The 22,521-nt window shown below is 36.5% G+C and overlaps 2 protein-coding genes across 3 annotated transcripts; one reads left to right on the top strand and one right to left on the bottom strand.

Annotated features, from left to right (window-relative positions):
• The first annotated feature begins 1,229 nt into the window (after nt 1-1,229).
• LOC147853784 (uncharacterized) lies at nt 1,230-13,797 on the top strand. The gene is made up of 22 exons (XM_087332473.1): nt 1,230-1,830; nt 2,494-2,847; nt 3,249-3,381; nt 3,467-3,642; nt 4,570-4,643; nt 4,731-4,766; nt 4,844-4,934; nt 7,687-7,746; nt 8,048-8,291; nt 9,243-9,433; nt 9,538-9,639; nt 9,755-9,865; nt 10,762-10,827; nt 10,916-11,014; nt 11,405-11,695; nt 11,774-12,088; nt 12,191-12,375; nt 12,649-12,751; nt 12,856-13,001; nt 13,095-13,174; nt 13,267-13,445; nt 13,534-13,797. Exons 1-22 carry the CDS (start codon nt 1,309-1,311, stop codon nt 13,678-13,680), a joined length of 3,705 nt encoding a protein of 1,234 aa, XP_087188599.1. The 5' UTR covers nt 1,230-1,308; the 3' UTR covers nt 13,681-13,797.
• Nucleotides 13,798-15,609: 1,812 nt separating this feature from the next.
• LOC147853783 (uncharacterized) lies at nt 15,610-21,019 on the bottom strand. 2 transcript variants are annotated; one of them, XM_087332602.1, is made up of 4 exons: nt 20,734-21,017; nt 17,500-18,041; nt 17,242-17,417; nt 15,610-16,237 (listed from the first exon to the last, which is right to left on the bottom strand). In XM_087332602.1, exons 1-4 carry the CDS (start codon nt 20,945-20,947, stop codon nt 15,697-15,699), a joined length of 1,473 nt encoding a protein of 490 aa, XP_087188728.1. In that variant the 5' UTR covers nt 20,948-21,017; the 3' UTR covers nt 15,610-15,696. The 2 variants fall into 2 exon arrangements, with proteins under 2 accessions (XP_087188728.1, XP_087188729.1); XM_087332603.1 differs by having other exon boundaries at nt 16,114-16,253; nt 20,734-21,019.
• Nucleotides 21,020-22,521: the final 1,502 nt, after the last annotated feature.

The following is a 22,521-nucleotide window of genomic DNA, read 5'->3' as shown; positions in this document are numbered from 1 at the left end:
GGTTGGGGTGGTCAGGAAGGATAGTACATCGTGGTATGATTTTTTGTCACCTTGATATCTAATTGGGGTGGAAGTTTCTCATGTGAAACTTATTGAGTGGGTATCCAAAAGGTTGGAGAATAAATTCATGTATTGGAGGTCTCAATTCTAGCCTTTTCATGTACGACTTAAGGGGGTCCAATTGATTATGGTCTCTAAGGCGTCTTATTATCTTCCTTTGCTACCATGGTCGAAGAAAGCTCTTGACACGGTGTCACACTCAATGCAAATGTTGTTATGGAAAAGAAAAGGGTAAAGAGTCTTGTCGTGGTTAGCATGGGATCATGTTTACACTTCGAAGTATCTTGGTGGGGCATTAATATTGAATTTATATGAGCATATAGTGGCTCATTGATTCATTTTCATTCCATTTATGTTTGAGGGTATGCAACCTTGGACAGAAATGGTGGCATACTTCATAGAGAAGACATGAATTAACCTCGGAAACAAATTCTTAACCTTTAATTTAATCGGATGGCTAGATTGGGTTTGCTAACAGTCAAGGATGCTATGTTGGTGTCACAAAGAAGATTAATGGCCTTGCGAATGTCAAGATCAACATTTCGTATTCCAAAAGGTTATACCCATTTTTTTGGGAACAAGCTACAAGAATTACTAACTTCGTATGAGCCAATTCTCGATTTAGATGGGAGATTTCAAGAGCTTGATTGGACATCTGTTGGAAATAAGAGATTGACAATGATCTCAACAAACGATGCTTATCACCCGTTGATTGACAAAAACGGATTCGGAAAGAAAGAGTTATAAAGATATGGGGTATTCGGAAGCCCAATTACCTGGAACCGGATTGATGCTAAAAGCTAAGGTATTCATTTGATTTGGAGAGTTATGGTTTGGACTTTGGAGCTTATATGATTGCCAATCGGGGATCCATTAAAAGAAAGAAACAATTTCTTCTCTTTTTTTTATTATCTTTTTTCCTTTCTTTTCTTCTGAGACGCTTTCGCCTCAACGGTCATATATCTCTTCTCTATCGACTCGCTCAATCCCAAGTTCTCCCCGAGGATTGCAGAACCTGCTTAATCCAATCCATCTCTCAAAAATTAGGGTGCATTCTAACGGGTCAGAATTTATGGTTAATCTAAACCCACCCCAGGGCTTAAGGCTAATCCAGTCCAGTTTTAGAAAAGTAGGGTTACTCAAATCCATTAAAACTATCAGGGTTAATCCAAACCAATTCAGCTCTTAAGGTTAAATCCAACCCATTTCGGGAAATTAGGGTTTTTCACTCTTCATTCAAAAAGCGCGATGATTTCTGAAGCTCAGCGCAAGAGAATGGAAGAAAACAAAGCAGCAGCTCTTGCTCGTCTCAACACTAAAACGAATTTACAGAATTCAGCCATAAATAAGATCTCTGAAAATCATCTGTCAACGGATATTCCACAGAAACCTTCCTATATGGGGCAACAACCTCATATAAAAATCGCCCACAAACGGTTTCTTGAAGAAAGTAATGTGAAACGGAGTAATATAGAAAATTCCCATCCTTTATTTCCCGCTAATATGCCTTTATCGCATAAAGATTACATAACAGAAGCAGGGAAGAGATATCCTTCGTATAAAAAGATTCAAACAAGATTGAATGATTCCTTCGTTGGCGAACAAGAAGCTGTTCGGAATATTGTTTCAGGTCCAATTATATCTAAATGTGTGAAAATTGCACCGAAAAAGATCGAAATATCTATTGAGCTTTCAGCTTGGGATCGGGTCATTGTTCAGATTCAAGACTTGGTTGCTTCGAAAGATTTCTTCGGTTGGCTTTTCAACTTGGTGAGTGAGAAAATCTGACAAAATACGTTTTCTTGGATCAGATCTTTCCAAAGTACGCCATATTTTCTTACTCTTTTTCACCTAACTAATGTCCAGTTTTCTCATATACATAATTTTGAGAATAATTTTTTTAGTCATTTTGTTGTCTCGTACTACATGCATTCCAAGATATGTTTGTCCGATACTTTAGCATTGATAATTTGCTCATTCCTTTTGACATTGTTAATTTTCTCAATTCATTGGAAAATTTCTCGTTTTCACATACAACATACTTTCTAAGTTATGGTTTCTCATTCTTTAGAAAATTGTTACTCTTGGCATTGAAAATTTTCTCAATAAGCAGGGAAATCTACCCAAATTGTTTGTTTCCCAGTACTGTATACTTTCCAAATCACTCCTTTGAACATTTATATTTTTCTCAAGAAGTCAGGAAAACTACCAATTTCTTGTTTTTTGCAAACTGCATACTTTGCAAATGGTAGTTTTTCCTTCCTTTCATATTGTTTTTTTTCTCAATATGGAATACATTGTCTTCTCTTACACCATACATTCCAAGTTATGTTTTCACAATATATGAAGGAATTTAGTCCATACCTTGTTTTCCCATATGACATACTTTCCAAGCTAAGTTTTTGTACTCACAGAAGGCATTTGTATCAACAGCTAAGTCCCATAGCTGAAGAGAGCACGGAGAACTGTGCCACATATCATATAAAAGATTACAATTCTGTACTTAACATTGTAAAGGACATACCTGGTGTTGTTTTGAATCAATTGCCACAAAGTACCCTGTCGATCATGCAAAAAATGACACGAGTAAATTACTCTCATCAACAATGGATCCCTTTCATGCCAATCCATGTATCAGACACAGTTGTGGACGAGCTGATGCAACAGATACCTTCCAAATTGAGGTCAATATTGCTGCCATTCCAGGTGGAAGGTGTAAAATATGGGTTGAGAAGGGGTGGACGATGCCTCATAGCTGATGAAATGGGTGTTGGAAAAACAATTCAGGTTTGAAGTTTACATTCCAGAATATCATTTTATAAGATTTCATTAATTTGCATTACTAGTTAATTGTCTCCACACACATGTGAATGAGACGAATGTACACATGTACAACAAGGTGTATCATCCTCATAAGAAATAATTAGAAGAAGAAATTATATCTGTACAACTAGAAACACAGATTGTTATCTAGGAAAGCAATAACTTTTTACCCTGTCCCTGCTATGGAATAAAATGGTGCAATGAGCCACATTTATTATTCCAACTATTTCTTCTTGCTGAATACTTTCTTATAGAGAATTGCTTTCTAATATAAACCATTCATTTCCTGTGGGAAATATTAAGCAAGCAATTACATCTTGTATGGGTTCGATAATTGGTAGCTAATATTATCTTGTCCACTTTAGGCAATAGCATTAGCTGCATGCTATGCAAAAGAAGGCTCTATACTTATCACGTGCCCAGCTAGCCTACGATTGATGTGGGCTGAGGAGCTTGAGAGGTGGCTTCCATTTTGGTTGCCTATTGACATCCATCTTGGTAATGATTTTAGCAAAACATAAATTGAGCAGTTATATTTCTACATTCATATTGGAATTTATCTCTTAAATGTTTGGCGTTGTAGTGTTTGGCCACAAAAACAATCTGGCTGATAATGTGAAGACTCCTAAAGTTGTGGTTATATCCTACACAATGCTGAAAAGATTGAAAAAAAACATGATGAAGCGTAAGTGGGCAATGCTGATAGTAGACGAGTCACACAATTTACGATGTACAAGAAACAAAGTTGAATGTGAGGAGGTATTTATCTGTGTTAAATAGTTTATTCATTTATATTCTCCAATTTCACACAAAATATTTCTATTTTTAATTCAAGTATAGATGTGGCGTGTGTAGAGTCTTTATGTTGAGAATTACTTTCAATTAGTTTGAAGGAATCGAGTTTCAAATTCTGTTCTAGTATGGTACTATGGGTTTCCTAAATTGCTCAATTATACTGATGCCACTTTTTCAAGACTACTTTATTTTTAGATTGTCCTAGGATCATTGGAACATATGTAGCTCAAAATCAAATTTCACATTGTCATTTTCAGAGTAAGAACTTGGAAGTTTATCAATTGTTAGATGGAAGAGGAACTTGGAAACAATAATAGGAAACTTTTGATGAAATGAGATGCCATAAACAGATTTTCTTGGATTGAGGTGGAGGTTCGTAATTTTCTAAAAGACAAGCATTCGCATTTGTAGGCTTAAAATAGCCATTTCTGTGACCTATTTACAGAAGAGCCACTCATTTTTTACAAGTAATAGTGCTGCCACTTATCCTCTGCTCGAGTTTCTCCTATACACTTTGAAGTTTGTATACATGGATATAATAAATGTATTTACATACCGTACATGCATGTATATCCTTACACACTTCATTTCTAGAGAGAACACCTCCTTTACTAATAGAATGTTCGGCGTGTTTCTTATGGTATACAATTTACTAATTCAATCACTTACAAAGAGGGAATATCAATGGCATTAAAAAATTTACCCTCCAAAGTACTATGATAAATAGTTGCATCATAAGAGACAATGGATTCTATAGTAAAAAAGACACAATAATCTCAGTACATGAATACAATCATAGTGAAGAAAATTCTATTTGATAGTGGATGATAAGGAAAACAAGTTTAGCTTTACTATCTAGTTATAGTTTAACCTGGGAAATTTGACATGTAGACGACAACAATTTTGGATATCGCTCAAAACATAAGGCGCATTGTGCTACTCTCAGGCACTCCATCGTTGTCTAGGTATGTGTTTATAATTCACTAGAAAGAAATGGTTCAGTATGATTGAAAGATAAAACATAGCTGATACACATTTATTTACACTTGCAGGCCTTATGATATTTTCCACCAAGTCAATATGCTAAGGTAACATTTCGAATTACTGTGTGTGTACCTTTTGAGGGGATGTAGACACTGATTCTAAAAGTTGTTGCTTCATGTAGTCCTTGTTTACTTGGAAGAAGCAAGTATGACTTTGCTCAAAATTATTGTTTTACACAATCATCACCAGAAAGTCAGCCTATTTGGACTAAGGTAAATGTGTGTATTGATAATTATGAAGAAATAATGTCAACCGTATACATCTCAAAGGTCTAGTCAGTCATTTTATCTGTTATTTAACATCTATATTAAGTAATAACTGATGATCACATATCTTTTGTTGCTAAACCTCTTTTTTCTTTTAGATTGAAACTATTTTGATCAGGAAAATTACTGTGAATCATATTTGATTTGACAACGAATCTGAATTATCTATGAATTAGTTTTACATGCTATCTGACATTCACACAAAACATTTCATTCTTGCTGTCTGAAACTATGTTGGGAGAAAAGACGAAAGGTGTAGTTTCACGATGAAGTACATGATCTTTAATATTGGCAAGTTTATTTCTTTGATTTGTGGTAGTGGGTGAACATTGAAATGTGTACATAAGTAAGTGGGAAGTATAATAATAGAAATGCCAAGCGTGAATGTTTAATGCATGGAAATATGGATGATTAAGGGATTAAGCACTAATTAAAGAGGATTATATCTAATGAAGAGACTTCAACACTAATGCTGAGGCTAAAAGAAGGAAGATCTTAGTTAAGAGAGTAAACACTAGCTCATTTACTCGCCAATTTTCTGCTTCATATACTTTGTATTAAGATCATAGTGGTAGAAACAAGAGGAAAATCATGTCGCTAAAAATAATAGGAATTAAATCTAATGGAGAGATTTACCTATAATGCTGAGACCAAAATGAGTAAACACTAATTCACTGATTTTCTCAAGCAAGAGGAACAAGAATGGTATAAGCAAGAGGAAATATCATTGTGGTAAAAATAAGAGGGATTAAGAACCAGTGCAAGAGGATTAAATCTAATGAAGAGACTCAACACTAATGCTGAGACCAAAATGAGTAAACACTAACTCACCATTTCTCTCGCTCCCTAAATGAAGGTACCCAAGGTTGGCACTTATGTCATCAAAACACTTGGCTGAAAATGGAGACACTCATTGTTGGTATGCTGAAATGCAGCAATGGTTCGAGTCACATGACATGAGTATAAATGCCCTACCACCGTTCCGATATAGCTTGGACTGTCCCCATCTAAATATGACCAAAGTGGAAAAGAATAGAGTGATCCGAACTGATATTATTAACATGGAAAACAAGATAACATGGATCAGCCCCAAAATACCACTTGGTACAAAGATGGCCCACTATAAGACACACTTCTTACATACATCGGAGGATGGATTTGTCATCAGACCACTTTATATGGACATACATCTATCCTATGCGCTGCGTAGTGTGATAGGGCAGCTGCAAACTTCATCACATTGGCTTCAGATAGAGGTAGGCAGATATACACGACTACCTCTAGAAGAGAGAATTTGCCAATTGTGTCATCAAGGAGTGGAATCTGAAGAACACTATGTTTGTCATTGTAGTGTCTTTTATGAAATCAGAGGGAGATACCATTGCCTCTTTAAACAAGGCTTTGGCCCACTACGCAAGGTAATGGAATATGAGGACCAACGATGCCTAGGACTTTTCTGGCTAGAGCTCAAGAGACATCGGGAAAAGTTATTGAAGAATACAACCATACAAGTTCATCCACAAAGAACAATCACAACTTTCTTTAGCCCCATCACTCCTAATGCTAGAAGTCAACCCCGGGATACACAAATGGGCTTCAGACCAGGACATAACAAAGGGGTTACAATTGATCAGGCAATGACAATTTGCCGTTCACGTAGGCCTCGGCCCCATGGACCACGACCTTGACACCCTTGTCATCGACAGATAAAAGCCATTATCTCCCGCCATCGTAGGTGCTTCCCTCGCTTCGGAGACATTTCCATTCTGGATCGACCTATGCTAGAGATCTTTCGAAGACAAAAGCTACAATATACCTAACTTGAGGATCTCACATGTGCCAAAAACCAGATTCCCTCATTTCTTTTCTTTTCATGTTATTTACTTTTATATTTACTGTGTAATATTTATTTTCTTTTGATTTGTTCTCAAAGATGAGACAACACTTAAGATGTAATCTCTTATTTGGTCTTATAGGCCATTTTGGCCTCTTAAAAGACGTTAATATATCTTTCTTTCTTTTTTCTTTCTCATTCATATATGTCTTACGAAGATCATATTCAAGATCACACTTCAAGTACAAAATATTACAATTGCCATAAACTCAAGCAGCGTATAAACTCACATACTGTGACAAATTTCCCTTTGGTATCCTGAAATGTCCATGTGTACAAGGCTCAAGTGCACCTTTTTATAACAACAAAGGGTAGGCGGAAGAATTAGTTAAGTATTAGATGTAGAAAATGTTTGGTGGAGATAAATGTGCGCCGTGGAAAGGTGATAGGATTTATCGCTGAGGAAATTGTTGCTGGAATATGACAAACAAGGCAATGCCATGTAGGATTGTTTGATCTTTGTCATGGTGAATGTTAAGGAAAGTAACTGGGGCAAAGCCGGTTCGGATTTAGAAGTTAATGGTATGTTAAATATGGATGTTGGAGAGGAATTATATTTCTTAATGAATACACTCTTGAACAATGAAAGATGGTAGCGCATGAAGTTTTTTGTTACTTTGTTTCACTATTAGAAGTTGGGCCAAGAAACTTTTAAATTTTGGGATTTTGTGCCAATTATTCGTTGTTGGTTATGTATTGTGATTTATAGCACTTCTTAATCTCTACAGAATGAGCTCCATGTCATGAACTTTATTTTATAGGAGCAATCTAAATTACAACTACTTTTTTTTTCATTGTTTGCAGGACTTTTCTAAAGGAAAGCGTTTACATGAATTGAACATATTGCTTAAAGAGACAGTCATGGTACTTTGTCCTCAACATTTATTTTTCCAATCCCAAGCTATAGATAATTGGTCTTAATTAGGTTGTAGACTGCTATCTAGAGCCTGTAACCAGTAAATACCATCCAAGTTTTATAGCAAATGTATCAAAATTTTGTGTCAATCTTCATATCAAATTAACAAGAGGCCCACAGAAATGGTATCAGGTTGCAAGTATGTCGGCAAGCACATACTATGATAGCTCTTTTGAGGAATTTGTTTTAATGAATAACATGTAGACTGGTCTTTTTTAAAAGTTAATTGATTTCATTCTTTTATATCAGATAAGAAGATTGAAAGATGATGTGCTCACACAACTTCCTCCTAAGAGAAGACAAGTTATCAGATTGACATTGGAGGCAGCTGATATAATGGAAGCAAAATCACACATTGTAAAGCGTGATTCAGAAGAAGGTGAACTACAGCCATGTGGTTGTGGTTTTTCTTTCAAAGGATGTTGTGATTGTGATGGCGAAGATATCGGTGATGATGTGAATGGTAGTACAACTAATAGCATGGATGATCAGGGTATGGTACATTTATGTTTTTAAAAGAAAAGTCGAGGATTAAATGGCTCTTAAGTATTTTTGTAAATTAGCATAGTGATACGTTGTCATGGGAAATTCCGGCTACAAGGAGAAAAGGGGGCCAGATGTGCGTGAACGGGGAGGTGCATTGATGCACCCAAAATATGTCATTTGTACAATCACGTGTAATTAAGTTAGTGTTAGTTAAGTGTTGACAAATACTAGGTAGGAGTGATTCGATAGGGACTTCAAGGCCACACGAATAGAGAATAATAATAATAACTGATGGAGGGATTCGAGGGGAAATCTCTGTCCAAAAGCGGATGGCTTTATGACTGATGTAACGGCCTCTCCTTGCTCTATAAAAAGTATGTTGCATGCTTGTATGCATTAGGCTATTTGTAGTGTGTGATTATATTAGAATTTGAAGTTAGATATTGTGATGGTGATCTGAACGATAACATCTATGATCACCAAGAATTAGACAGAATATCAGAAGGTTTTGCAGCTACCTTGAAGCCTAATGAAATTTGAATGCAATGCAGAACTTCAGAAGATGTTTAAGAAGGAACAAACATATTATAGACATGCTTAAAGTGACTCCAGTTCATGTCGTCGAGGGATTGATCTTTAGAAACAGAATTGAACGTTTTTTGCTAGTTGTGTGTGAGTAAGAATTTGCAGATAATGTACATAACTAAGATGGATTAGCAACATAGCAAGAAACCTACTCCAACTTTTACATCATGATGTAGAAACTCACCTAAAACGTTGCTACTGGTGAAAAAATGTTGCTCATCAAGTGGCTTACATCAGCTAGATAGCCCCTCTATTGAATAGTTCAAATCTAATTTCCTGAGATTTAGGAGCCTAGTTTTGAAAAACCAGCTTTTAGCGTAAAAAACTAACCAGGATTTTACATGTTTGTAATTCCCTCTTTGTGTTCATTCAGGGGAATCTAAAAGTTATCGTGCACCTTTAACCTTATCGTATCAAGAGATTGGCCTTGCCAAGTTAAGAGGTGTGCGAGAATGGCTATCAAATCATCCCCTGCTATCTAACCCCGACAATAGGCTTTTGGGACAAGACGTGCCAAAAATGATCATTTTTGCTCATCATATCAAGGTGTTGGATTCCATTCAAGTAAGCAAATTTCTTTAGTTTTTTTTGCTTACCTTCTTTATGTTTTTATTCATCGTAAATGGTTACCCATGTCCTAATCATTGTCTTCCTGGTTTGGGGAAAAGGAAATGGTGCATGGTAAGGGTCTAGAGTATGTGCGAATTGATGGATCTACTATTGCAAGTGATCGACAAAAGGCTGTGGATGCTTTTCAAGCCAAAGACGAGGTATTCCTTTTGGTTGCACTTATTATTTCACTATCATATCTAACATGTGTAAAGTTTTCTGTGCAATTTATATTTCATTGCTTCAGAGTTCTCATCTTAAGTATATATTTTGCAGGTGAGGATTGCGATCATAGGATTAACTGCTGGGGGTGTAGGACTTAATTTCTCATCTGCCCAATCTGTGGTCTTTGCAGAGCTTCCAAAATCAACATCTGACCTACTACAGGTGATAATGAGTGATTGCTGTTTCAATCCAAATTCGTAATATTGTGAGATAAGAGCTATACGAAATTTCATAACTATTTACGATCCTTCTGTGCATCTGCTCATTGTTATTTCGCAAATGCTGAGTCACATGCCAAAGCATTGGTGTAATATTATATTGTATCTGTATTCTATCTTCGTCCAGGTGGAGATCATAGTACCACGATACAAACTAAATAGAATTTTGAGGTTTCTAAATATCTGTGGCCTAGACTTCATGGCACATGTCAGATTTACGTAAAGTAGACAGTTGGCCACAATAGGGCTTCATTTGTGGATGATGAAGACAGTTTCCTCATGAATATGTTAAGCCTGAGTAAGATGAAGACAGTTTCCATGTGAATAGTGGCTCAGGATTTGTTGTCCCGCAATGCTAAATTCTGGTTATAATTTTGAACCTTTGCACAAAACTTGTTCATGATACTACCTATGTTAGCTGTCATTAACGTAATGGGCAGACACACCAAATACAAATACTACGAGTATTGAAGAAATTGACTGCCAGATATCCAAAGGTAGTAGGATACTTACAAATGGAATAGAAATACTCTACTCAAAGGCCTAAGAGATGCTTGTACGTTTATATAGATGAGATTATACTAGGACAAACTAATGGCATGATACTATCAATTAAATGAGGCATTGAAGGAAATCCTATTATGGCATTGGAAAAGGGTTATAACTTTATATGATCAATCCGACCATTTTAGGTGTCTGGACTGCATAAATGAACATTTAGATTTGGTGTAGTATTCTAAAACATAGATGAACAAAATCTTAAAATGTTGGAATGCCATGTCAGAACTTTGTTGTTTGAACAATTTTCTCATTTTAATCTTCAATCATCTATCATTTCAGGCAGAGGACAGAGCTCATAGATATGGCCAGAGGAATGCAGTCAATATCTACTTCTTTTGTGCCAAGGTAATCCTTTCATTACATACTAGTAAAAGTAATATATATTGTATATTGTGGTTCTTTAATCCTTAAAGATCCCGTTAGTATCACCCAGGATACAACAGATGAGATGCAATGGCAAAGCTTAAGCAAAAGCATGGAGAGAATCTCTACCATGACCAACGGTTCAGAGAATGCCGTCGCTGAAATCAAGGTGCGTGATCATTATTAAGTACTCTAGTTTATTACATTATGCTTTAAATACTAGTATATTCAGTTACAAATATCCAGTGTGGGTTCTCACTCTCTCCGAATCTCAAGCTCCCTCAAAAATAACTTTCCTGCATTGATAAAATATATTCATAAACTTCCGTTGTTTCTATTACAATTTTTCAAGTGAAAGAAAGAGAAGGTGAAACCAAGTATCCATCTCGTCTGAGGTAGACTAGTTATACATCTGTGATTGAGAAACATTCTTTTTTTACTCTTGTTCCTAGTATTCTCCAGCAACTGCGTGTATTCGGAAACAGAGAGAGACGCCAAACAAATCAATAGTTTGCTAGTCTTTTGTATCTTTGATTCAGAATGGTTACCAATTATGCAGGTTGATGCTGTTTTGGATGGCCCATCAAGAGATAATCACAAAGAAGAGATAGGTTTGAACAAGCTGAACCAAGAGAACGGAAGGATAATGGGCATCTCAGAAAGTTTGATTTCACCAGGAACATTTAAATTGCTAGAACCAAGGGTTGTGATAAACTGTGAAAACGAACAGAGTATCAATGAACACTGTGATAATACTGCAATACTCGAACCCTGTGCAAACAAAGTGGCTAGTACACTAGTTCCAGAAGACACAAAATCTAGCATATCTCCTGATCCTCTTATGTTTGAGGTAAATCTTGATTTAATAGATTGGAAATTATCTTTAGTTAAAGTGCATAACAAAATTGTAATTGTTTCTTGTTTCCAGGTTAGTGCAAATACAGGGAGAATCCATCTATATATAAGATCAATGTCAGATGGATACAGACCTACTCCATTGGAGGATAATTTCCTTCCTGAACATCTAGAGACTGCGAAAGGATTGTCCAGCATAAAGCACTGCATTAACCTTCCGATCTGTCTGAAGGAGAATTTGGAGAACTTCAATTTATCAGTATTGTTCACCCAAGAGTGGAATGCTCTTCGGCCAGTCGATAGGAATTGCTTGCTTGGAAGGCCTTTGCAAATACCTCTGGCACTAGAGTTGGAGTGTATTAAGGCCGAAGGTCCTTATCTTAAGGGAGTAAGTAATAAATAAGTACATAGATTATGGTGCTTTGGAAAAATCCCTGCCATTCTGTACTATAGGAACAATATCCTGATTCCTAACTAAACGTATATACAGGGCTTAGTGAAGGGAGGTTCAAAACGCCGCGTTGTACCTGTCAGTGAAATAGATGCTAATCTTCCTGAGGGTGCAACTTGGAAAGAGGTGACATTGCGTCAGCATTCCTTAAAAGAAAGACAAATAAAACAAGCCTGGAGTGCTACCAAAGAACCTCTTTGTAAACTCTGCTTTAATCCATGTTTGTAAGTAAACTAACTCTTAGGATACCATCAACTTGTGATGAATGTATGTAATACTTGTCAAGAAAACATAACATCATGTGTAAGGTTCTTGACCATCTGAAGACATAAAGTTCTTCCGTCAAGGGGCCTTGCAACATCATGTATCCTAAAAACCAATATCCAGAAATATCCAGCAATAGATGGCTCCATACCATAAGGCACTGATTTGATGGCATGTATGATGTTTAATGTGTATTAATTATCTTATCTAGTCTCAGCATTATCTTTGTCCAGGTTAACGTGTTCAAAGGCACCAGAATATTTCGAAGATTTCTTTTGTGATAAGGAATGCTATCAAAATTACCGTCTAAAAACCAGCCAAGCATATCTCCGGCAGGTGTGGAATCTGCACTGTAACTTATTTCAGTAGAATCTGCAACAATACTTTTCATCTCTACAAAATGCATTTTAAAGCAAAAACTAATGGCATCCACTATGTAGGAATTGTTTGTGTTGGAAAAAGGAGTCTGCACCATCTGTAAGCTAGATTGTCACACCTTGATAAAGAAGATTCGCCCTTTGCCTCGGGAAAAGCGGAGAGAATACGTCTTGCAAAAAGCTCCGGAGTTCAACACTTATACTCGTTTGTAAGCATTTGTAATGTTTTGAGTGTCATTGTGTATATTTAGGAAGATGTAAAGGATTCAATGGAAATATTTTAATACAACTGCCATTTCCAGACTGGAGAGGTTGGTGTCTGATCCAAAGGAGGGAAATGCATGGCATGCTGATCATATCGTTGCAGTCTTCCAGGGAGGAGGTAATTTCGGTTTTTATGCATGTTTATTATTTCACAATTTATGTTTCGCTCTCAAGAAAAGAGGTTCTTAGAAGGTGATGAAATCAATGCAGGTGAATGCAATCTGCGTAATCTGAGGACACTTTGTGTGATTTGCCATGCCAAAGTTACGGCAGAGCAATCTCAGAAAAGGCGCAAATCATTAGCAAGAGCCAAACAAGGTTTCCAAGTAACCATTGAGAAATTTATAGAAAAATGGTGCGAAAAACGGATGGAAACATTCACATCTAAGGTCAGGCAAGCATTGCAAATTTGCATCAAAAAGTCTTTCAAATTGTTCTCTTTGATGTCTCTAGCTTAAAGACTTTAAATTTCTGCAGGATGGTTGTCTCCCTCCTATAGAAACACAATTGAGTGAAGATGAGACAGATGATGATATTCTTAATATTCAGATAACTGGCAGCGTATACTCTAGAAAGGACAGGACAAGCAAAGAATACAATAATGGAGAAAGTGTTATTTCCTAAGAGAGAAACTTGATTAAGGTGAAGAGGTTCTCCTGTTGTTGTGCTACTTATTTGTCCAGAACACTTCCAATTTGAACCCGGTGTGATCAATAGCTGCAGGAAAGGGTTTGGACACGAGCACATCAATGAAAAAGGAGCAATAAATACTAAGAATTTGGGTGTGCAAAGTCCGTAATGCTAAAAATGGACAACAAGCCTTCCTAAATTCTGTAGATGAAATTTTCATTGGTGGGTTTCAATGAGGTCGATGAAAGTGAGATAGTTGAGGATCACCATCCTGGGAATGTTGGTTAAATATATTGGTTCAAGTCAAGCATATGATAATGCCCTAAAAATGATGAGCAGATCTGCTGAAAGATGTGGTTGAAACCACACACTTGATCAAGACTTGAAAGCACATTATGATGCCCAAAATGGTCTAAATTCTTATGACTGGTCTTCCTGCGAATGTGAGACATTATAAATATGCAGACAGAACCAAGTGCTCCGACAGAGGACTGTGAGAGCTAAACACTTGTATGGAATCCGCAACTGATTGGCAGCTAAACACTTTCGGTCATTAAGAAAACCACACTTGCCTACAGCTCTTGAAGTAATGTACAAATCAAGGACCATTCAAATAATGAGACTGGAAGCGAAATACTTTCTGTCATTAAGAAAACCACACTTGCCTACAGCTCTTGAAGTAATGTACAAAATAGGACCATTCAAATGATGAAGCAATGGTTGACTATGCTCTAAAAACAAATGACCTTCCAAATGTTTTTTGGTTATTTTACCAGTCAGATACATTGATTCAGATCAATTTCTCTGATTCGTACATATCGTCATTCTTTGTAGAGATTATTTTATCTGCATTACTAGTACATTATATTACTGGTGTACATGGTACAGATTTGTATTAGGGATGCAGCTTTTTTATTGAAAAAAGTCCGTTCATTGATTTTCTTATGAACTCGTACATATCATCAGTCATTATCATTAATCTTTATAATACTTTCGCAAACAAATACAACTAATCAGTTTGATTTCTTTGGTCTCTAGTATCATCGATTCTTTTATCTGCATTAATATTGCATCATATTGCTGGTGGACATGGTACACATTTGTATTAGAGATGCAGCATACACCTGCTTTTTATCATACACATTTGTGTTAGAGATGCATCATACACCATGTTGCAAAAGCAAACCCACCCAATGTCCAAAACAGAAAAATAAGTGACAACCAAGTACAATTACATTCTATGAGTAGATGTGTTTGTGCCTTCATTGTAAATATGTTCCTGACCATCCTTTTGAATCCACTCGTCATTAAATAACCTATTAAGTATAGCCTCCTATGTGCTAGACATAATGAGTGCTCGAATGAACATATCAGGAGGCAAATCATCATAATATGTTCGCAATGCATTTCACATGGTAGCAACATATATGCGCTTAACACTTTATTTTCCTTGCTTGGCCCTATTATGTGGCTATGCCAAACATATCCGTAAGCCACTATGAGAATGAAAATTCTGATAGTGAGCAAGCAATTAAGACATTCAGTTGTATTAAGATTGTTACCCTGTGTGAGCACCGGTTATACCTTAACCTTCTAGTCAATATGCACATATTCAAAATGCATGATCATGCACCTGTGCAGCTATAATTTGCAAAGAGATATATCATGTAACGATAGTTGCCTTAAAATTAAAGAGTTATTCCCATTAGAATTAACCGTGCGATGATTGTATCTGTAGCTCAATTGTGTGTTGCATAGACAGCAGTCACACATTCTCACATTCTCAATAGTCTCCATCGCAATCACACATTCTCACATTCCCAATAGTCTCCATCGCAATCACACATTCTCACATGCAGTCACACATAAACTCAATTGTTTCAATATGATTTGGTCTCACATTCCCCATGTAGGTGACAAATGAAGCATGACAGATTTTACTTCTTGTTACATTTCCAGAATTGGCATAACAATGCCTCAAATTAATATCACATAAAGGAAAAACAAACGTCAAGATACAGCCCATTCAAAGAAACTGCAATGGTCACCATCAGCAATTGTCCATCTCCCACAAGCAAAGAAAAATTTACCACACGTAGGTCCCGGTTTTTTCACCATTCGCTGCTTGCACTGAACACCACAATAGCACACCATGGAATCTATTCCAGTATTTGATGTTCCATTTGTGCTCAAATCACTAGTGCTAGCAATAGAGGTTAGATCCTTATTTCTACTTGTAGCATTTCTTAAAGAATTGTTACCATCTGTACAGTCAAACATTCCTCCACTACTTGCTTGAATGTTGACTACTCCTGGCCATTCAGGACGCCTTATCTTTGTGGCTATAGGTTGGGGATCTATTGAACCTGTAATGCTTAAGTTAGTGCCTCGGCGAATGAGCTCCAATGCAAGCCGGGCTGTATTCAAAGCATCATCAAGACCACAGTGTGCACGTCCATTCCATTTCAAACCAGATGCTTCGACTGCTTTTCGAAGATTGCATTTTCGCCCATTGAAAACATTTTGGAATAGAACTTTTAAGTTGATCCACCTTAACACATCATTAGCTACATATAAGCAAGTGCTTAATAAGAAAAATTTAGCCTATGATGCTAATAGATTTTACATCCATTAAAATGAAATTTTGGGTAATGCATTGAACTACTGTAAAAAACATCAACCAAATATATCAATAAATTTTATATCCATTAAAATGAAATTTTAGGTAGTGCATTGAGCTACTGTAAAAAACATCAACCAAATATATCAATAGATTTTACGCTCACTAAAAATAAAATTTAGTTAGTGCCTTGTGCTATATTTAAAAAAAACATACACCAAATTCTTAAACCCATTCCTCCACCGAAAGCTATAGCTATAGTCATCATCATGGGCATTCTACAACAATGACCTCTTAAAAGGTTTGGGAAGACTGAACATTCACTTGATCACATATTGTATCATGTAAATCTCCATTTGTGCTACAAGTAAGCTTGAAGGTAAATGCCTTCAGCACATTCTTTCAGTCCACAGAATTGTGTTGAGAAAGAATCATGAAATGAATATATTTACATATATATACATACGAAGGTATTGCTACCTACTCAAAGGAAAATCTTAAGAGTTGCCTACTTAACGTCAGGTTTGTACATAATTTTTCACCATCTCATACATATATTAGTTATATGAATCTTGATTATTTTTTAAATGTTCACCATCTAGAAATAATGCATTATAAAAATTTGAAGAAGATTTTATCAACTTACACACAATCCAAAAACAATCTGATATCTGGTGCTTCTTAACATCCTAATTTGACTAATCATAAACATACCAGCATTCTAAAATACATGGTTTCGTGTCAGCATACATTATCTATATTGTTCTAGAAATAATGCATATATCAAAATTTGAAGAAGATTTTATCAACTTACACACAATCAAAAAACAATCTGATATCTGGCGCTTCTTAACATCCTCATTTGACTAATCATAAACATACCAGCATTCTAAAATACATGGTTTCGTGTCAGCATACATTATCTATATTGTTACCTGTTGAAATATCGTGGCTTATTGAGACCTTTCAACTTGCATTCGGATTCCAACATAGTCTTGCAATCCCAATCTGACCATATTAAAATTGCAAATTTCTTGTCCTTGACTCCATTATCCTCCAGCCATTTGTCATGCCAATTGAGAGCTTCTGCCAGAGAAATGCCCTTGTCCACCTATAATCACAAGAAATGAATAACGGCAAGACACAATAAATAAATAAAAGACTTCAAACAGCCCTTCAAAAGACACAAGCACCTGATCTTGGTTAATACCCGTAAGGTTTCTGCAAAAATCTGTCAGGATTGGATGATGAACTGGCTTAACATAAGTCTGAAAGCTATCTCCTAATGTCAGTCTTCGGCAATCCACAATCACAGCTGGAAATTCAATTATTTCTTGCGGTTTCAGACCATTCATGTCCTTATCACAAGTCGCTTCAAAATCAATTACCACTACATAGTCAAAGTCTTGTGCCTTCAGAGCATCCTGACTTTCATGGTTGACATTAGAAGTTTCAATCACCATCTGGCAGGTCGGACTTACTCGAGTGGATCTAACCTTGGGTCCACTCTCCACATTACCAAACAAATTACAATCTTGTTGAATTCCGTTTGTGTCCTCCAAGGGCATATACCTATCTTTCTTAGTATACAATGCATTAGCAATATCAGGCAAGCTTGAGGTTTGGCTCACACTGCAATGAGTAGTTGATATTGCGGTCTCAGAGTGTGCTCGCCCCTTGAACTGCCTACTGTGTAAACGACAAAGTGCTTGCTCCCGATTGCGAGCCATCCTTTCTGGGTTATAGAAATCAAACAAGTGTATTAAATAACCTTTTTAGAGCATTATACAACCCATAAATATGTTAACGAGAGTTAGCCAACTAGTTCTAACAAATCATTTAGCTATCAGACATCAACTTATACCATGAAAGATATCTGAGAGATAATTTGTGTTGCAATAACAACCACTACTTGAATCCTGTATAAGCTAAAATCTGCCACTGATCCAACAAATGGGAAATGCATTTGCATTAATGAAGTGGATATTTTCGATATTCCACACATTCTCCCATCATTATTAAATTGATTGCCACAACTATGTGTACTTACACATACATCCTAAATAAACCAATCCTCTCCACTTGTATCAAATGTTGATTATTGTTTATTTACACTGGATTATAATTTAGTTATATAGTTGCTTAATTGTTATTGTTATATAATCATTCCCCATTTCGCTAAAATATTTAGTCTTTGTTAACCTGGTTGTATTGTTTATCTCTCTTTTCCCTCACACACACATATACCTTACTTAATCTATTCTGCTGCATAGAACTTTATTCTCTAGCTTTTTACAAATTCTCTCATGATCTAGACTAATACATTGAGAAGATAAATACCATCTACAAACCTGAATTCTTCGATTACTAAGACATGGAAAGACAAATACTATTTTGATTTTATATCTTGGAAGAGGGTTTATGGCGCAGCCACACTAGGGAAAGACATTTTCAGCCGTCTATTCTCTATCATGTTTCCTTCTACCATTTCTTGTTCCATTCCCTTGTCTAGATCCACAGACACAAGGGAAAGGCAACTTTTCAGCCGTTTATTGTCTATCATGTTTCCTTCTACCATTTCTTGCTCTATTCCCTCTAATGGTTCATAAAACCATGGAATGGACATTTTAGTGGCATGCCCTTCCCTAACCCTAATGTGTAAACATTCTCAAATTTGGAAATTTGACACCTTGAATTTCAAGATTTGACGGTAATATTTGGAATAAAGTAGGAGCAAATTACTCCAAATTCAGGTTTTGTGCAGGCTTAAAACTAACCCTAAACTGTAACAAGGATAAACATATCATCTCGGTTGACATATTGTGATACTGATGTGGGAACACAATTTCAGATAATGTGTGTGAACACGCTTAAGATAGCTAGAACTATTTTTACATCTTTCAGAGTTGTTTACCTTACTACAAAAGTATAACTCTAATCGTTAAGGAACTGAGGCATGCTTCCTTTTGAGAAAGATTTACTCTCATGTTTTCTGCTCCCTATGTGCTTCTCCAATGACAGAATCCAACAGTTGGCTCAGAGCAGGTCACCATTGCTTTTAGGTCGTTGTCAACATCTGAGCTATGCATCTTGTCATCACCTACAGGTATTTGCACTCTGTTCGCTATTTCTGTCTGAATCTCTCTTGAAATATAGTCTTTTTCACATAAGGTTATTTGATCACTTAGCCACTTGCAATGAATGAGAACAATGATGTGTTCCAGATGCTGCCTGTTATGGATAAACGGATGGATCCAACCAATTGTAGGATTATATGATGAGACGTGTATTGGTGGCAAAAGGCTTATGAAACATTGTGCAGGGTGTTGCATACATCCTCCAACACTTGCAAATACAACTTCTGGGCCCTGCTGGCAGACAGTACACATACTTGCATTGACAGCACTGACTACCAAACATGCTATTATTCCTTACACTCGCTCATGCAAAAGGACAAAAAATTCTTGCAATACTATTATTACATTATATCAAGCAAGAAATACAAAACAACATAAGATAATGTTCGAGACCTTTGCACAAAGGCTCTGCTTAGGAAGAAGTTTAAAGCTTTTCGCAAAGCTTTTGGCGTACTACTTTTTGAGGATTGATATCATTCCTCATAGCTTGGCACTTCCTATATATGAGTGGGGGATTTGTTGATAAATGGTGATAGTAATGTGTGAACCAAACTTAGGACGTGGTTATGGTCAGGGTTAGAATGACTATGGTATAGGATAAGAATGGTTGTGGTTAGGGGTAGAATGGTTACATTTAGGGCTAGGACCTAGGCATAGAATGGTTACTGTTAGGGTAGTACAGATGGTCAGGGTTGGTTTTGGTTTAAGTGTAGAGTTAAGATGGACAATCGATGTTCAAAAAGCAGACTATTTTAAAACTAACTTAAACAAATCTTGAAATTGAAAGTAGAGATTGTTGGATTCTGTCACTGATGAAGCACACATCCAGCAGAAAACAGGAGAGTATATCTTTCTCAAAAGGGAGCATGCCTCGGTGCTTTAACCATAAGGGTTATACTTTTAGGGAAATAACTTTAGCAACCCTAACCCTCACCCTCACTATTCTGACCTTAGTCCTAACCCTAGTCATTCTAGCTCAAACTCCAACCATTTTAATCTCATCCTAAACCCTGATCATTGTAGCCCTATCTCTAGTTATTTTAGCCCTAAACCTAAACTTAACCATTCTATCTTAACCCTAACCATTCCGGAACTAATTCTGAATGCTCTAAAATTAACCATAAGCCTATCCTTCACTCTAAATCTAATCATACTGGCCTTAACCCTAACCTAACCATTCGGTCCTAATTCCAAACCAAAAATCTATCCCTGACACTAACCATTGTAACCCTAAGCTTCAAGTATTAAGAAACAAAGAGCACAAACAATAAGAAGAAGAAACTCAAATACCTTTCTGGGTTTGATCAAGCATTGCAACAGGAGCAGGGTAAGAAAAACCTCCTAACCTACACATGGGAAAATCAGCATGCTCTATCTGAACCTTCCATGGCTGTTGCGCAGGAGGAGCGTGACCATTGCTTCCACTGTTTGGCGTGAGCATCTGAGCTCTTTTAGTAATAGCTCTGCGATGCAAGCGACGAGCTTCCGTGGCTATCAGAGGCATCCCCTGTCGCCATGTAGGCACATGAGGAGAAGAAGGTGAATCACCATCGCTTCCTCCTTCTCCACAAGAAAAGCCAAGAAAAATCTCCTCTTTTTTGTGTTCGCATTTTGATTTTTGCCATTCTTTGCTTTTTCCTTGTTTTCCATTCTTGCTTTTTGCTTTTTGCTTTTTGCTTTTTGCTTTTTGCTTCTTTCTTCTTTCCTCTTCTTGCCTTTTGCTTTTTGCTTTTTGGTTCTTCTTCTTTTATATTCTTGGTTCCCTACTTTTTCATTTTTTGCTTCTTGCTTCCTGCTTGGTGCTTGTTCTTGCTTCTTGCTTTTGCATTTGCTTCTTGCTTTTGCATTTGCTTCTTGCTTTTGCTTTTGCTTCTTGCTTCTTGCTTTTTGAGCGCATGCAAGCACGCATTCAGAATCATTCAAACTAAAAACGTCGCCACACATTCTCTTGTTCTTCATGTGAAGGTCGGGACATGCGCCGGTCCACCGGGAAACACTTCCTCTGTAGCATCGTTTCTTACCTCCTCAACTAATGTGCCCCAAGTGACAAGTGCATCTCTGGCACACGTTTGGCGAATACTCGGAGATGTGGTGCATACAATTCATTATGACTCATTGACTTCATAGCATTGCCATCGGTCCCTCCACTCATGATCTTCGGTGCACAAACCTCGCCAAACACACATATAAACCTTTCCGCCTTAAACACCCGATGGGGTGTTTTAACTACACATGCAATTTCGATCTCCTCGAACAAGTTGAATCAAAACATGCCCTTGAATATTAAAGAAATATAATAGGGAATTCTTTCTCCATTAAACCTAGATGCTCATCAACTTTCCAATTTGGTATTTCAATCACGTATATTTTCTTCAATGAAATCCATCTAATCAATGGCCCCAAGCTATATAAGATATCATGTATCACGAGTGTAAAGCAATCGTTTATGAATAAATGCAACACATGTTTTACATAAATAACATATTATTATTAGCACATTGTGTGTTAATTATCATCAGCTTAATATATTGATAATGGTAACGAGTATTACCTCAATAAAATTATGTGCATAATGTGTATTTAGTCATAAGAAAGTAGTGCCATGACCATCCATGGTGAAAATACTCTAGAATAAAGGATTGTGCCGTCTTGATGTTTGGATTAATCTTATCTTGAGATTATTAAAGAGATTTCCTCTTGTTTGAAAACCCACTAAGCTTTAAGTTGTTAATGTAATATGCTTGTATTAGGATTCTCTTTAAGGCCAAAGGTGTGGTTTTAAACCAAACTCTTTTAAGGATGCTCTTGATGCAATTGTCTTTAAAACATATAAGATGCTTCCAAAGAGAGCAGCCTACATTTTAAAAGACATGTATAGAATTTAATAAATAACATATATTTGGGTTCCATTCTCCACATTCTGTTTGATCATGTATGTATCACTTATTAAACGAACGATCTCTTAATGTTCCTTGATGCATTATCATGATGCAATAGTGTGAAGGGAGAAAAACATTAAAAGGGCAAGTTTTAGAAAGTGTCAAGATTTGGTCGAATAGGTTACCAAAGGAAAGAAGA

Source organism: Azolla caroliniana, unplaced genomic scaffold, assembly GCF_043228905.1.
Source record: "Azolla caroliniana isolate FFs.n. ecotype wild unplaced genomic scaffold, voAzoCaro1.0.p SCAF_16, whole genome shotgun sequence".
NCBI lineage: Eukaryota > Viridiplantae > Streptophyta > Polypodiopsida > Salviniales > Salviniaceae > Azolla > Azolla caroliniana.
The sequence above is the reverse complement of the archived record's forward strand: the minus strand, read 5'-3'. Positions and strand labels throughout refer to the sequence as shown.

Coding starts and splice junctions, on each gene's coding strand:
- LOC147853784 (XM_087332473.1), top strand. CDS start 1,309: ATGATTTCTGAAGCTCAGCGCAAGAGAATGGAAGAAAACAAAGCAGCA. Junction 4,935..7,686: donor GTCAGCCTATTTGGACTAAG/GTAAATGTGTGT, acceptor CATTGTTTGCAG/GACTTTTCTAAAGGAAAGCG. Junction 9,640..9,754: donor CTTTTCAAGCCAAAGACGAG/GTATTCCTTTTG, acceptor TATATTTTGCAG/GTGAGGATTGCGATCATAGG.
- LOC147853783 (XM_087332602.1), bottom strand. CDS start 20,947: ATGCCTCTGATAGCCACGGAAGCTCGTCGCTTGCATCGCAGAGCTATT. Junction 18,042..20,733: donor GCTTGATCAAACCCAGAAAG/GTATTTGAGTTT, acceptor TCTATAACCCAG/AAAGGATGGCTCGCAATCGG. Junction 16,238..17,241: donor AAGCCACGATATTTCAACAG/GTAACAATATAG, acceptor TGATGTGTTAAG/GTGGATCAACTTAAAAGTTC.